The sequence below is a fragment of the Pseudorca crassidens genome, chromosome 14 (assembly GCF_039906515.1).
Source record: "Pseudorca crassidens isolate mPseCra1 chromosome 14, mPseCra1.hap1, whole genome shotgun sequence".
NCBI classification, from domain to species: Eukaryota; Metazoa; Chordata; class Mammalia; order Artiodactyla; family Delphinidae; genus Pseudorca; species Pseudorca crassidens.
In genome coordinates, this window is record NC_090309.1 from 25395923 (window position 1) to 25408612 (window position 12690).

The window sequence follows — 12690 nt, forward strand, 5'->3', positions numbered from 1 at the left end:
AGGGTAAGCTGTGACAAAGCGAGAGAGTGGCATGGATATATATACACTACCAAACGTAAGGTAGATACTAGATAGCTAGTGGGAAGCAGCCGCATAGCACAGGGAGATCAGCTCGGTGCTTTGTGACCGCCTGGAGAGGTGGGATAGGGAAGGTGGCAGGAGGGGAGACGCAGGAGGGAAGAGATGTGGGACCATATGTATATGTATAACTGATTCACTTTGTTGTAAAGCAGAAACTAACACACCATTGTGGAGCAATTACACTCCAATAAAGATGTTAAAAACAAACAAACAAACAAACAAAAAACCTTTCTGAACATTAAAGCGCTTCCCTGGAGATACTTTTCTCCCTCGCAGGAGAAGCGCTCAGCCAGGCAGAACGAGTGCATAAACTCGGCTCCCAGTAGAGTGCCGGCTTACTCAAACCCGAGCTTCCGCGCCCATCTCAGCCCACATCCCACAGTTCCGAGTCCCCGCAGTGAAAGGTGTGGTATCGGGCAGAGGGGTAGATGGCCCCCAGAAAGGCTCGGAAGACTCGAGTGCCCACGGAACCTCATCTCCCAGGGCGTCTGGCTGGAACGCCCTCAGAACCTCAGTCCACCTCGGTTTCTGCGAAACGGTTGGCACCTACTGGCGAGCCCCTCCCAGCTTCTCCCAGCGCCCTGTACCAGCTTGGCCATTTGAAATGGTCTTGGACTAGGAGACGAGGCCTCGAAGCCCGCCAGGGGCGGGTCTGGGGTGGGGAGATAAGACGAGCAGACATGCCCTCCAGTATTTATGCAAACCTGGCAGCCGGGTGGGGAGAGGAGGAAGAGCCCCCGACCCCTTCGCAGGGAGCTCAGGCCAGTCCCCACCGCCTGCGCGGGGGCCTCATCTGGAGAGCGCTACTGGTGCTTTTCATGGGACAAGGGTGGCTGGGGAAGGTGTCCCCAAAGCTTAGAACCTATCACTGCTTCCCAGGGGAATCGGCCTGCTAGGGAAAGGAACTAGGTGTTTTGGGAGCGTTTCGGGCTGGAGCGAGGCCCGGAGCGCGCGCTGGCACGTCGCCCCCACACTTGGCCAACTCCGACCTCCAGAAGCAGGGGCCTCTGCAGAGCTATGGCAGCATTCCTGACTTCCCTGGATGTTGAGCGTCCATCGCTACAGCTCTTTCGCGAATCCTTCCTTTCCCCTTGGTTCATCTGGGGTTCTAGCTGCGGACCCCATCTGGCGCAGTTACTCCGAGGGGACCTAGCTAGCGCCCCCTCGAGGAGTGCGTGGGGAACCCGGCTTGCAGACTCTCACAGCAGGTAGCAGCAAAAGGCTTGGTGGCTGAGATGGTGCAGTGAGACTGTTGTTAACAGATGATGCAGCTGCAGCTCTGCGCAAGGGGACTGGCGAGCACGTAGCCAGGTACTGCCCCTTCCCAGTGACGTCTTTACAGTGGGTTATAAAGACCTCACGCGCAGCCTGCCAAGGTTCTGCTAACTCCCGAGCCGAGCAGGACCCGAGCCAAGAGGCGCCTGCAAAGCTGCAGACGGTGGCGGCGGCGGCGGAGGCGGCTGTAGTGAAAGCAAAGGAAAAAATCTCCAGCTGGACGCAGGGCCCCAGAATTCCTGCCACAGGCTCTGAACTTTGACAGGTCGTGCTGTGACTAATACCTCCCACCCCCACCTTCGCCCCGAAGTCCTCACGCAGCACAGGACTTTGCCTTTCCCGCTGCAGATAGGAGGAATAGCAGTTGCAAGCAGCAGCAGGTGCAGTAAGGTGGAGGATCTCTGCTTCCTGGAACCGCGACCCGTGGAATTTCTTTCTCTTTTCCAGCTCAACGCAGGAGAGACGCTGTCTCCAGATTACAGAACTCAAGTGCTTTCTGAAGCTCAAAAGTGGAGGAATTCAAAGCCACAAAGGGTATACAGCACATCTAGAAGCTTTTATCTTAGCGTCAAGTCTTCTGCTTACAAGGAAAGAGTTCTGTCTAGAAAGAGCCTGCAGCCCTCCTGTCTTGGTTAAACAGGACTCTGACCCCAGGCGCTGGCTCAGGACCCTGCTGCAAAGGATTTGTGTGTGTGTACAGAGAGGAAGGTTTAATCGCTTAGCAGAAAAATGGATAACGTCCTCCCTGTGGACTCAGACCTCTTCCCAAACATCTCCACCAACACCTCGGAGCCCAACCAGTTTGTGCAGCCGGCCTGGCAAATTGTCCTTTGGGCAGCTGCCTACACAGTCATTGTGGTGACCTCCGTGGTGGGCAACGTGGTGGTGATGTGGATCATCTTGGCTCACAAGAGAATGAGGACAGTTACTAACTATTTCCTGGTGAACCTGGCCTTCGCAGAGGCCTCCATGGCTGCATTCAATACAGTGGTGAACTTCACTTATGCTGTCCACAACGAGTGGTACTATGGCCTGTTCTACTGCAAATTCCACAACTTCTTCCCCATTGCTGCTGTCTTTGCCAGTATCTACTCCATGACAGCTGTGGCCTTCGATAGGTGAGCTTGCCCTTTGTGGAAAAGGGGAAAAAATCCTTAAAGGAAGATAGCATTGCTATGCAGCTTCAGGGTTGGATAGTGCCTGGTTCAAGGTGGAGATTGGCCACCTGAACCCCTGGATTTATACTGACAGTCAGCTGAGTCAGTTGTTGATGGGATATTTTATCTTATCTCACGATTTTCTTTTCTATTTCTTTCTTTTTCTACTCTTTTTCACCCATCACCAGTCTCCCTTCCTTTATGTATACATCCTACCTTTTTTCTTCATTTCTCTCTTTTATTTTTCCCTTCTCCACTCATCTTCCTGACATTTTCCATTCAACTCCTACTTTGCTTCTTTCCATATATTCCTTCTCTCTTTTGCCTTTAATGCCTGAAGGGGATACCCAGGATGTGGCCAAGGGGCCAACCCCTGGCTAGGGCTTTGTGAATCCTTGCAGGCCTGCTATTCAGCTATACAGCCTTTTGATACCTTCCAGTTTTAAGTACCCATAGGACAACTTTCTCATCTTCAATTTTTCCTGAATATTCAGGAGCTTTCTGCTCCCAACACAACTCTCCAATATTATTTGGATGTGAAAAGCATTTTATTAGAATCATAAAATACTCAGGATTCTAATTCAGCTCTCTCTATGCTGCTAGGGGTTCTCATTCAGAAATGAGAGGCAGCTATGCTGTTCTTAAGGATCCAGGAGTTTTTCTAAACTTCTCTGGCCATGTGAGGTCAATGTTTTTAGCCTCTCTACATCTACAGATAAACATGCTTGGCAAAGGCAATTAAAGGCAATTGAAAGCTCTTTCTTTCCCGCACCCAACAGGCTAGGGTTTCAGAAGCTGATTAAAAGTGAAAGTGTTGGCATTTTCACACATTAGAGCTACAGTTCTGGAATGAAAGTGTCCTCAGGTGGCATGATGGAAAATTGATCATTAGAGCACAGCTCTATTTGTATTGACTTTTTGGTGGGTGTCCTAGGTCTCTAATGTGTATATCTCTGGGTGTACAAGTGTTAAATGTTTACCTAGGATGTGGAGGTATGTTTAAAACACCTACCACTGTGATTTTAAAATGGGTTCTTTTGATGGCCTTGCTGAGATAAATGAATATGAGAAGCCCAAAGAAGGAGCTAAGAGAAAAACTTCAAAAAATATCATTCCCAAATTACTGAATTCTTTTGTATAGAGATTTGCAATTGATTTGAGGTCTTTTGCAGGTTCTGTAGTCAATGATCACTTTTAAAATCAGAGAAAACTATGTTTTCTTTGCAGTGATGTCCAAATGCTAATTTTTAAGTTCCCTTTATGCAACTCTTAAGTGCTTAATATGTTGTGTGTAAAATAAGTTGTGGTGAATCAATTTATATTTTAAATGTAGAAGGGAAACCAATTACTCAAAGTGGTAGTGAAATGAATTCTTTTGTAAATTTATCTCTTATGCTATTCTGGTTTTTAGACATTTGGTTTGCTGAAAGTGAGGTACCTGTAATCTTTCTGCACTAACTTGCTCTTTTAACTTCACATCAGCCCTCTTAAACTTAGAAAACTCACAGCATGATGTATAACTGATTATATGTGCAGTGAAACCTGGTGCCTTTTCGGCCTTACAAACGCTGTCTTGATTATCCCTAAATTAGAGGGGAAGTTGGTATTTTTACTGCATCAGGTACTTGTGTGAGCTCAAGGGAGACCTGACAGTCAGCATGAGCCCAAGCATTCAGTAGCTGATGGAACACCAGAGGACAGCTCTCTTGCTTTGGCTTACACAGAAATGACATGTTCCACAGCCCTTCTCTTTCCCTTTGAACTTAGAAGGTTAGGGGCAAGATACAGGGTCAAACTCTTCAGTGGGTTGGGCAAGGAGCCAGATTTTGACTGCCTTGACTCTGGCATCACAGGCTCCACTGTTTCTCTCCAGGCAAACCATAGACCCTGACCCTTCATGACACCTGCTCAGTGAGGTCAGAGGATCTCTGGTGTCAGAGTTGAGAGCAATGACAACAAGAAATGTCATCTGTGCCTGATGTGCAGATTATCAATGGCATGCTCAGGGTTAGAGTTCAAGGTAGAGTGAGGGATGATGCCTCAAGGCTGTGTCTCCAAGTCCTCCAAGTGCTCCTTCTGTTTTTCCTTGCTCAGCCTCATGAGCTGAGTAAATTAATCTCCTCAGGCCCTCTGATGAATCTAGCTCCACCACAGGCATGGTCATCCATTCTCTCCCAAGAATGCTTTAGAAAGGAAGAGACCTCGAGCTCTTTCCATATGAATGATTGCTTCTTTCTCCACCATGACAATGCAGACTTTGAGGAAATGTTAAATTATCTTTTTGTATGCTCCTTGAATTTTTAACAGATAACCTTTGAATCATATTAAAAATGAAAGCAACATGGTTTTCCAGATTATAAAATTAAACCTTGTTCATGAAGGACATAGAAACAAAAATACAAATCAACCATTAATTCGCAATGTAAAAATAACACCTGTTAACAGTTGAATTTCTTTTATGACTATTACACTACATAATTGAAGTCAGATTCTAGATAATTTTGTAACTTACTTTTTTCCATTGATATTAATGGAAAACATTAATAATATTTTCCCATGTTATTAAAATGTCTTCAGTCACATAATCATAGTGGCTTCCTATTATTCCATTTTTTGAATGTGCCATTATTACTTTAACCATCTCCCTAATGCTGGGAACCTAGGTGATGTCTAGATTGTTTTGCCATTATGATTAAGGTACTAATAAACATTTCTGTATGATAATTTTATTTTGCTTTCTTGATTATTTCTTTAGGGTAGATTTCCCAGAAGTAGAATTACTGGGTAAAATGAAATGAAATTTTTTAAAAATGCCATTGGTATTTTAATAGAAATTGCATTTAATCTGTAGATTTCCTTGGATAGTATGATCATTATAACAATATTAATTTTTCCAATTTGTGATCATGGTATATCTTTCCATCTGTTTGTGTCATCTTAAAGTTACTTCATCAGAGTTTTCTAGTTTTTGGAGTACAAAACTGTCTTAGTTAACTTTATTCTTAGGGATTTTATTCTTTTTGATGTGATTTTAAATAGGATTGTTTTCTCAATTTCTCTTTATGATAGTTCATTGCTATAACATAGAAACAGAACAGATTATTGTATATTAATTTGGAGGCTGCACCTTTACTGAATTAATTTATTAATTTGAATATTTATTGGTGGTGTCTTTAGGATTCTCTATGTATAATATCATGTCATCAGCAAACAGTGACAACTTTACTTGTTCCTTTCCAATTTTGATTCCTTTTATTTATTTTTCTTGTTTAATTGCTGTGTCTAGGACTTCTAATACTATGTTGAATAAAAGGGGCAAAAGTGGACATCCTTGCCTTGTTCCTGATCTTAGAGGAAATGCTTTCAGCATTTCACCATTAAGTATGATGTTAGTGGTGGGCTTGTCATATATGACCTTTATATGTTGAGGTACATTCTCTCTATATCCACTTGTTGAGAGTTTTTATCATAAATGGATGTTAAATTTTGCCAAAAACTTTTCTACATCTAATGAATGAACTTATAATTTTTATTCTTCATTTGTTAACTTGGGTGTCACATTGACTGATTTGCTGATATTGAACCACACTTGCAACCCTGTGATAGATTCCACTAGATCATAATGAATGGTACTATTAATGTATTGTCTAATTCGGTTTGCTAGCATTTTGTTCAGGATTTTTGCATCTATGTTCATCAGTGATATTGACCTGTATTTTACTTTTTTGTGTTATCTTTGTCTGCTGTTGATATCAGGGTGATGCTGGCTTCATATAATGAATTTGGAAGTGTTCCTTCCTCTTGAGTATTTTGGAATAATTTGAGAAGGTTAGATGTTAGCTCTTCTTTAAATGTTTTGTAAAGTTCACCTGTGAAGCTGCCTGATTCTTCACTTTTGTTAGTTGGGAGTTTTAAAATTACTGATTCAGCTTCTCTACTGTTAATTTGTCTATTCATATTTTTTTATTTCTTCCTGATTCAGTCTTGGGAGATCATGCATTTCTAAGAATTTTCCATTTCTTCTAAGTTGTCCACTTTATTGGTGTATATTTTTCATAGTAATCTCTTATTACCCTTTGTATTTCTGAAGTATTTATCTGTAACTTCTCCTTTTTCATTTCTGATTTTGTTTATTTAGGTCCTCTCTCTTTTTCTCTTGATGAGTCTGGTTAAAGATTTATCAATTTTGTTTATCTTTTCAAAGAACCAGCTCTTAGTTTCATTGATCGTTCCTATTGTTTTTCAGTCTCTATTTCATTTATTTCTGTTCTGATATTTTTTATTTTTTTCCTTCCACTACTTTGGATTTTGTTTCTTTTTCTAGTTCCTTTAGGTTTAAGGTTAAATTATTTTTTCGAGATTTTTCTTGTTTCCTGATGTACACTTGTATAAACTTCCCTCTTGTAAATGTTTTTGCTGCACACCATAGATTTTGGATCCACTTTCAATTTCTCTCCAGGTATTTTTTATTTTCTCTTTGATTTCTTCAGTGACCCATTGGTTGTTTTCTAGCATATTGTTTAGACTCCATGTGTTTGTGTTTTTGCAGTTTTTTTCTTGTAGTTGATTTCTAGTCTCATACCATTGTGGTCAGAGTAGATGCTTGGAAACTTCCCTGGTGGTCCAATGACTTATATCCCACATGCTGCAGGGCAACTAAGCCCCAATGCCACAAGTACTGAGCCCGCATACTCTGGAGCCCGTAAGCCACAGCTAGAGAGAAACCCACATGCTGCAAATAGAGAAGTCTGTGTGCTGCAACAAAGAGACTGCACACCACAACTAAAGATCCCATATGTCACAACAAAGATCCTGCATGCTGCAACTAAGACCTGATGCAGCCAAATAAATAAATAAATAAAATAGTAAAAAAGAATAGATGCTTGATATGTTTTCAATTTTTCTAAATTTGTTGATTGTTTTGTGGATCAGTATGTGATCTATTTTTAGAGAATGTTCCATGTGCCCTTGAAAAGAATGTGTGTTCTGCTACTTTTGGATGAAATGTTCTATATATGTCTATTAAGTTCATCTGATCTAATGTGTTGTTTCTCTAATGCATTGTTGCCAGTGTTTTCCTGTTGATTTGTGTCTCAAAGATCATCCATTAATGTAAGTGGGGTGTTAAGGTCCCCTTCTATTATTGTATAAGTATCAGTCCTTTATTCAGTGCTTTGCTCTTCTCCACTTCACTTAGTCCTTCACCTGGAGTTTTATTTTGTTCCCTCATTTGGAATATATTTCTTTGTTGTCTCATTTTGCCCAAGACTCTGTGTTTATTTGTATATATTGGTTAGGTCAGTTATTTTTTCCAGTGTTAGAGAAAAGAACTTATGTAGCAGATTCCATTGGGTACCAGTAGCACATTCCCCTTTGGACACTAGAGATATATTATCTTGGTGTGCCCTCTGTGTGGGCTGAATGGGCCCATCTGTTGTAGTGGGACCAAATACTGTGAGTGTGCTGGTTGGCAGAGCTGTTTTCCAACCCAGCTGGCTGCCAGTCCTGCCTTGTGTGTATGCTGCCAGTCACTAGTGGGTACATCCTGGTCCTGGGATGGCTGACTACATGTGCTGGGGGTCCCAGCCCTGATACTGGCCCACTAGTGGACAGGGTTATGGCCTTGGGTGTCCTGGAGCTACTGCAGTACTGCTAGTGAGCAGTGCTAAATTCCAGCATGGCTGTGTGTGCCAGGAGACCATGGGGCTGTTCCTAGTACATGGGTGGGTGGTATAGGGTCCAGCATGGTTGATTATGTGGCCCAGGAAGTCACTGGGCTGATCCTATCCTACTGGTGGGCATTTCTGGTTCCTGGCATAGTTGACTGCATAGCCCAGGGAGTCCCAGAGCTGGTTCTGGACTACTGGTGCATGGGACCTGGCTCCAGTGTTAATAGGCTAGAGGGAAGATGTCAAAATTGTCCTTGCCAGAACCAGTGTCCTTGTGGTAGAGTGAGCTCTCAAAAATAGCTGTCTTTAGAGACTTGCCAGCAAGATGGCAGAGTAGAAGGTTGAGAGCTTATCCCTTCTTACAAAAGCATCAAAATCAAAACTAACTGCTGAAAAAAATCTAAAAAACTAAAACGCTGGAACCTACCAAAAAAGATACCTTAAGTCCAAAGACAAAAAAGAAGCCACAATGAGATAGTAGGAGGGGTGCAATTGCAATAAAAGCAAATCCCATACCCGCCAGATGGGTGGCCAACAAACCAGAAAACAATTATACCACAGAAGTTCTCCCACAGAAGTGAAAGTCCTGAGCCCCACATCAGGCTTCCCAGCCTGGGGGTCTGGCAATGGGAGGAGGAGTCCCAGAGAATCTGGCTTTGAGAGCCAGTGGGGTTTGATTGCAGGAATTCTACAGGACTGGAAGAAACAGAAGCTCTATTCTTGGAGGGGTCACCCAAGGTCTATTGTGCAGGAAGACCCAGGGAAAAAAGCAGTGACATCATAAGAGACTGGGCCAGAGCTACTTGCTAGTATTAGAGGGTCTCCTGCAGAGGCAGGGGGTGGCTGTGGCTCACTGCAGGGAGAAAAACACTGGCAGCAGAAGCTCTGGTGAGTATTCATTGGTATTAGCCCTTCTGGAGGCCACCATTTTCCCCCAAGACCTAGCCCCACCCAACAGACTTTAGGCTCTGGTGCTGGGATGCATCAGGCCAAACAACCAACAGGGCAGGAAAACAGCCCAACCTATCAGCAGACAGTCTGCTTAAAGTCTTCCTGAGCACATCCCTGACACCAGAGGGACAAGACCCAGCTCCACCCACCAGCAGACAGGAAAAGACCTAAAATAACAAACTCAAAACAATTCAGGAAATGGTAATAGAAAGATACATATCGATAATTACCTTAAATGTAAATGGATTAGATGTTCCCAACAAAAGACATAGACTGGCTGAATGGATACAAAAACAAGACCCATATATATGCTGTCCACAAGAGACCCACTTGAGACCTAGGGACACATAAACACTGAAAGTGACGTCATGGAAAAAGTTATTCCATTCAAATGGAAAACAAAGAAAGCTGGAGTAACAATTTTCATATCAGACAAAATAGACTTTAAAATAAAGACTATTAGAAGAAACAAAGAAGGACACTACAAAATGATCAAGGGATCAATCCAAGAAGAAGATATAACAATTGTAAATATTTACGCACCCAACATAGGTGAACTTCAATACCTAAGGAAAATACTAACAGCTATAAAAGGGGAAATCAACAGTAACACAATCATAGTAGGGACTTCTAACACCCCACTTTCACCAATGGACAGATCATCAAAAATGAAAATAAATAGGGAAACAGAAGCTTTAAATGATACTTTAAACAAGATGGACTAATTGACATTTATAGGACATTCCATCCAGAAACAACAGAATACACTTTCTTCTCAAGGGCTCATGGAATATTCTCCATGATAGATCATACACTGGGTCATAAATCAAGCTTTGATTAATTTAAGAAAATTGAAATCATATCAAGTATCTTTTCCAACCACAGTGCTATGAGACTAGAAATCAATTACAGGAAAAAAATCTATAAAAAATACAAACACATGGACGGTAAACAATACACTACTTAATAACCAAGATATCATTGAAAAAATCAAAGAGTAAATCAAAAAATACCTAGAAACAAATGACAATGAAAACACCAAAACCTATTGAATGCAGCAAAAGCTGTTCTAAGATGGAAGTTTATAGCAATACAATCCTACCTTAAGAAATAAGAAACATCTCAATTAAACAACATAAACTTACAACTAAAGCAAATAGAGAAATAAGAACAAAAAAACCAAAGTTAGCAGAAAGAAAGAAGTCATAAAGATCATATCAGACATAAATGAAAACGAAATGAAGGAAACAATAGCAAAGATCAATAAAACTGAAAGCTGGTTCATTGAGAAGATAAACAAAATTGATAAACCATTAGCCAGACTCATCAAGAAAAAAAGGGAGAAGACTCAAATCAATAGAATTAGAAATGAAAAAGGAGAAGTAACAACTGACAGTGCAGAAATACAAAGGATCATGAGGGATTACTACAAGCACCTATATGCCAATAAAATGGAAAACCTGGAAGAAATGGACAAGTTCTTAGAAAAGCGCAACCTTCCAAGACTGAACCAGGAAGAAATAGAAAATATAACCAGACAAATCACAAGCACTGAAATTGAGACTTTGATTAAAAATCTTCCAACAAACAAAAGCCCAGGACCAGAAGGCTTCACGGGAGAATTCTCTAAAATATTTAGAGAAGAGCTAACACCTATCCTTCTAAAAATCTTCTAAAATATAGCAGCAGGAGGAACACTCCCAAACTCATTCTCTGAGGTCACCATCACCATGATAACAAAAACAGACAAAGATGTCACAAAGAAAGAAAACTACAGGTCAATATCACTGATGAACATAGATGTAAAAATCCTGAAGAAAATGCTAGCAAACAGAATCCAACAGCACATTAAAATGATCATACAGCATGATCAAGTGAGATTTATCCCAGGAATGCAAGGATTCTTGAATACACGCAGGTGAATCAACGTGATAAACAATATTAGCAGATTGAAGGAGAAAACCATATGATCATCTCAATAGATAAAGAAAAATCTTTCAACAAAGTTCAATACACTTTTATGATAAAAAATCCTCCAGAAAGCAGGCATAGAGGGAACTTACCTCAACACAATAAAGGCCATATATGACAAACACACAGCTAACACCATTCTCAATGGTGGAAAGCTGAAACCATTTCCTCTAAGATGAGGAATAAGACAAGGTTGTCCACTCTCACCACTATTATTCAACATAGTATTGGAAGTTTTAGCCACAGCAGTCAGAGAAGAAAAAGAAATAAACGGAATCCAAATAGGAAAAAACGAAGTAAAGCTATCATTCTTTGCAGATGACATGATACTATATATAGACAATCCTACAGATGCTACCAGAAAACTACTAGAGCTAATCAATGAATTTGGTGAAGTAGCAGGATACAAATTAATACACAGAAATCTCCTGCATTCCTACACACTAATGAGTGAAAAATCTGAAAGAGAAATTAAGGAAGCAGTCCCATTTACCATTGCAACAAAAGGAATAAAATACCTAGGAATAAACCAACCTAAGGAGACAAAAGACCTGTATGCAGTAAACTATAAGACACTGATGAAAGAAATTAAAGGTGATACAAATAGATGGAGAAATATACCATGTTATTGGACTGGAAGAGTCAATGTTGTGAAAATGACTATACTACCCATAGCAATCTACAGATTCAGTGCAATCCCTATCAAACTACCAATGGCATTTTTCACAGAACTAGAACAAAAAATTTCACAATTTGTATGCAAATGCAAAAGACCCCAAATAGCAAAAAACAACTTGAGGAAAAAGCGGAGCTGGAGCAAACAGGCTCCCAGGCTTCAGATTATACTACAAAGCTACAGTAATCAGGAGAGTATGGTACTGGCACAAAACCAGAAATATAGATCAATGGAACAGGATAGAAAGCACAGAGATAAACCCATGTATATATGGTCACCTTATTTTTAATAAAGAAAGCAAGAGTATACAATGGAGAAAAGACTGTCTCTTCAGTAAGTGGTGCTGGGAAAACTGGACAGCTACCTGTAAAAGAATGAAATTAGAACACTCCTTAACACTATACACAAAAATAAACTCAAAATGGATTAAAGACCTAAATGTAAGGCCAGACACTATAAAACTCTTAGAGGAAAACATAGGCAGAACACTCTATGACATGAATCACAGCAAGATGCTTTTGGACCCACTTCCTAGAGAAATGGAAATAAATCAAAAATAAACAAGTGGGACCTTATGAAACTTAAAAGCTTTTACACAGCAAAGGAAACCATAAACAAGGCAAAAAGGCAACCCTCATAATTGGAGAAAATATTTGCAAATGAAGCAACAGACAAAGGATTAATCTCCAAATTTACAAGCAGCTCATACAGCTCAATATCAAAAAAAACACAAAAAAACTACCCAGTCCAAAAATGGGCAGAAGACCTAAATAGACATTTCTCCAAAGAAGATGTACGGATTGCCAACAAACATGAAAGGATGCTCAACATCATTAATCGTTAGAGAAATGCAAATCAAACTTCAATGAGGTATCACCTCACACCAGTCAGAATGGCCATCAGCAAAAAA

At 40.8% G+C, this 12690-nt stretch overlaps 1 protein-coding gene across 1 annotated transcript in view; it reads left to right on the top strand.

The window, feature by feature from the left end:
• Window positions 1-1465: 1465 nt before the first annotated feature.
• Window positions 1466-12690, top strand: part of TACR1 (tachykinin receptor 1) — a 96649-nt gene continuing 85424 nt past the window's right edge. Inside the window, exon 1 of the mRNA XM_067704564.1 lies at window positions 1466-2474. Within this exon, the coding sequence (XP_067560665.1) occupies window positions 2086-2474 (389 nt within the window). The 5' untranslated portion in view covers window positions 1466-2085. The remainder of the gene's footprint in view (window positions 2475-12690) is intronic.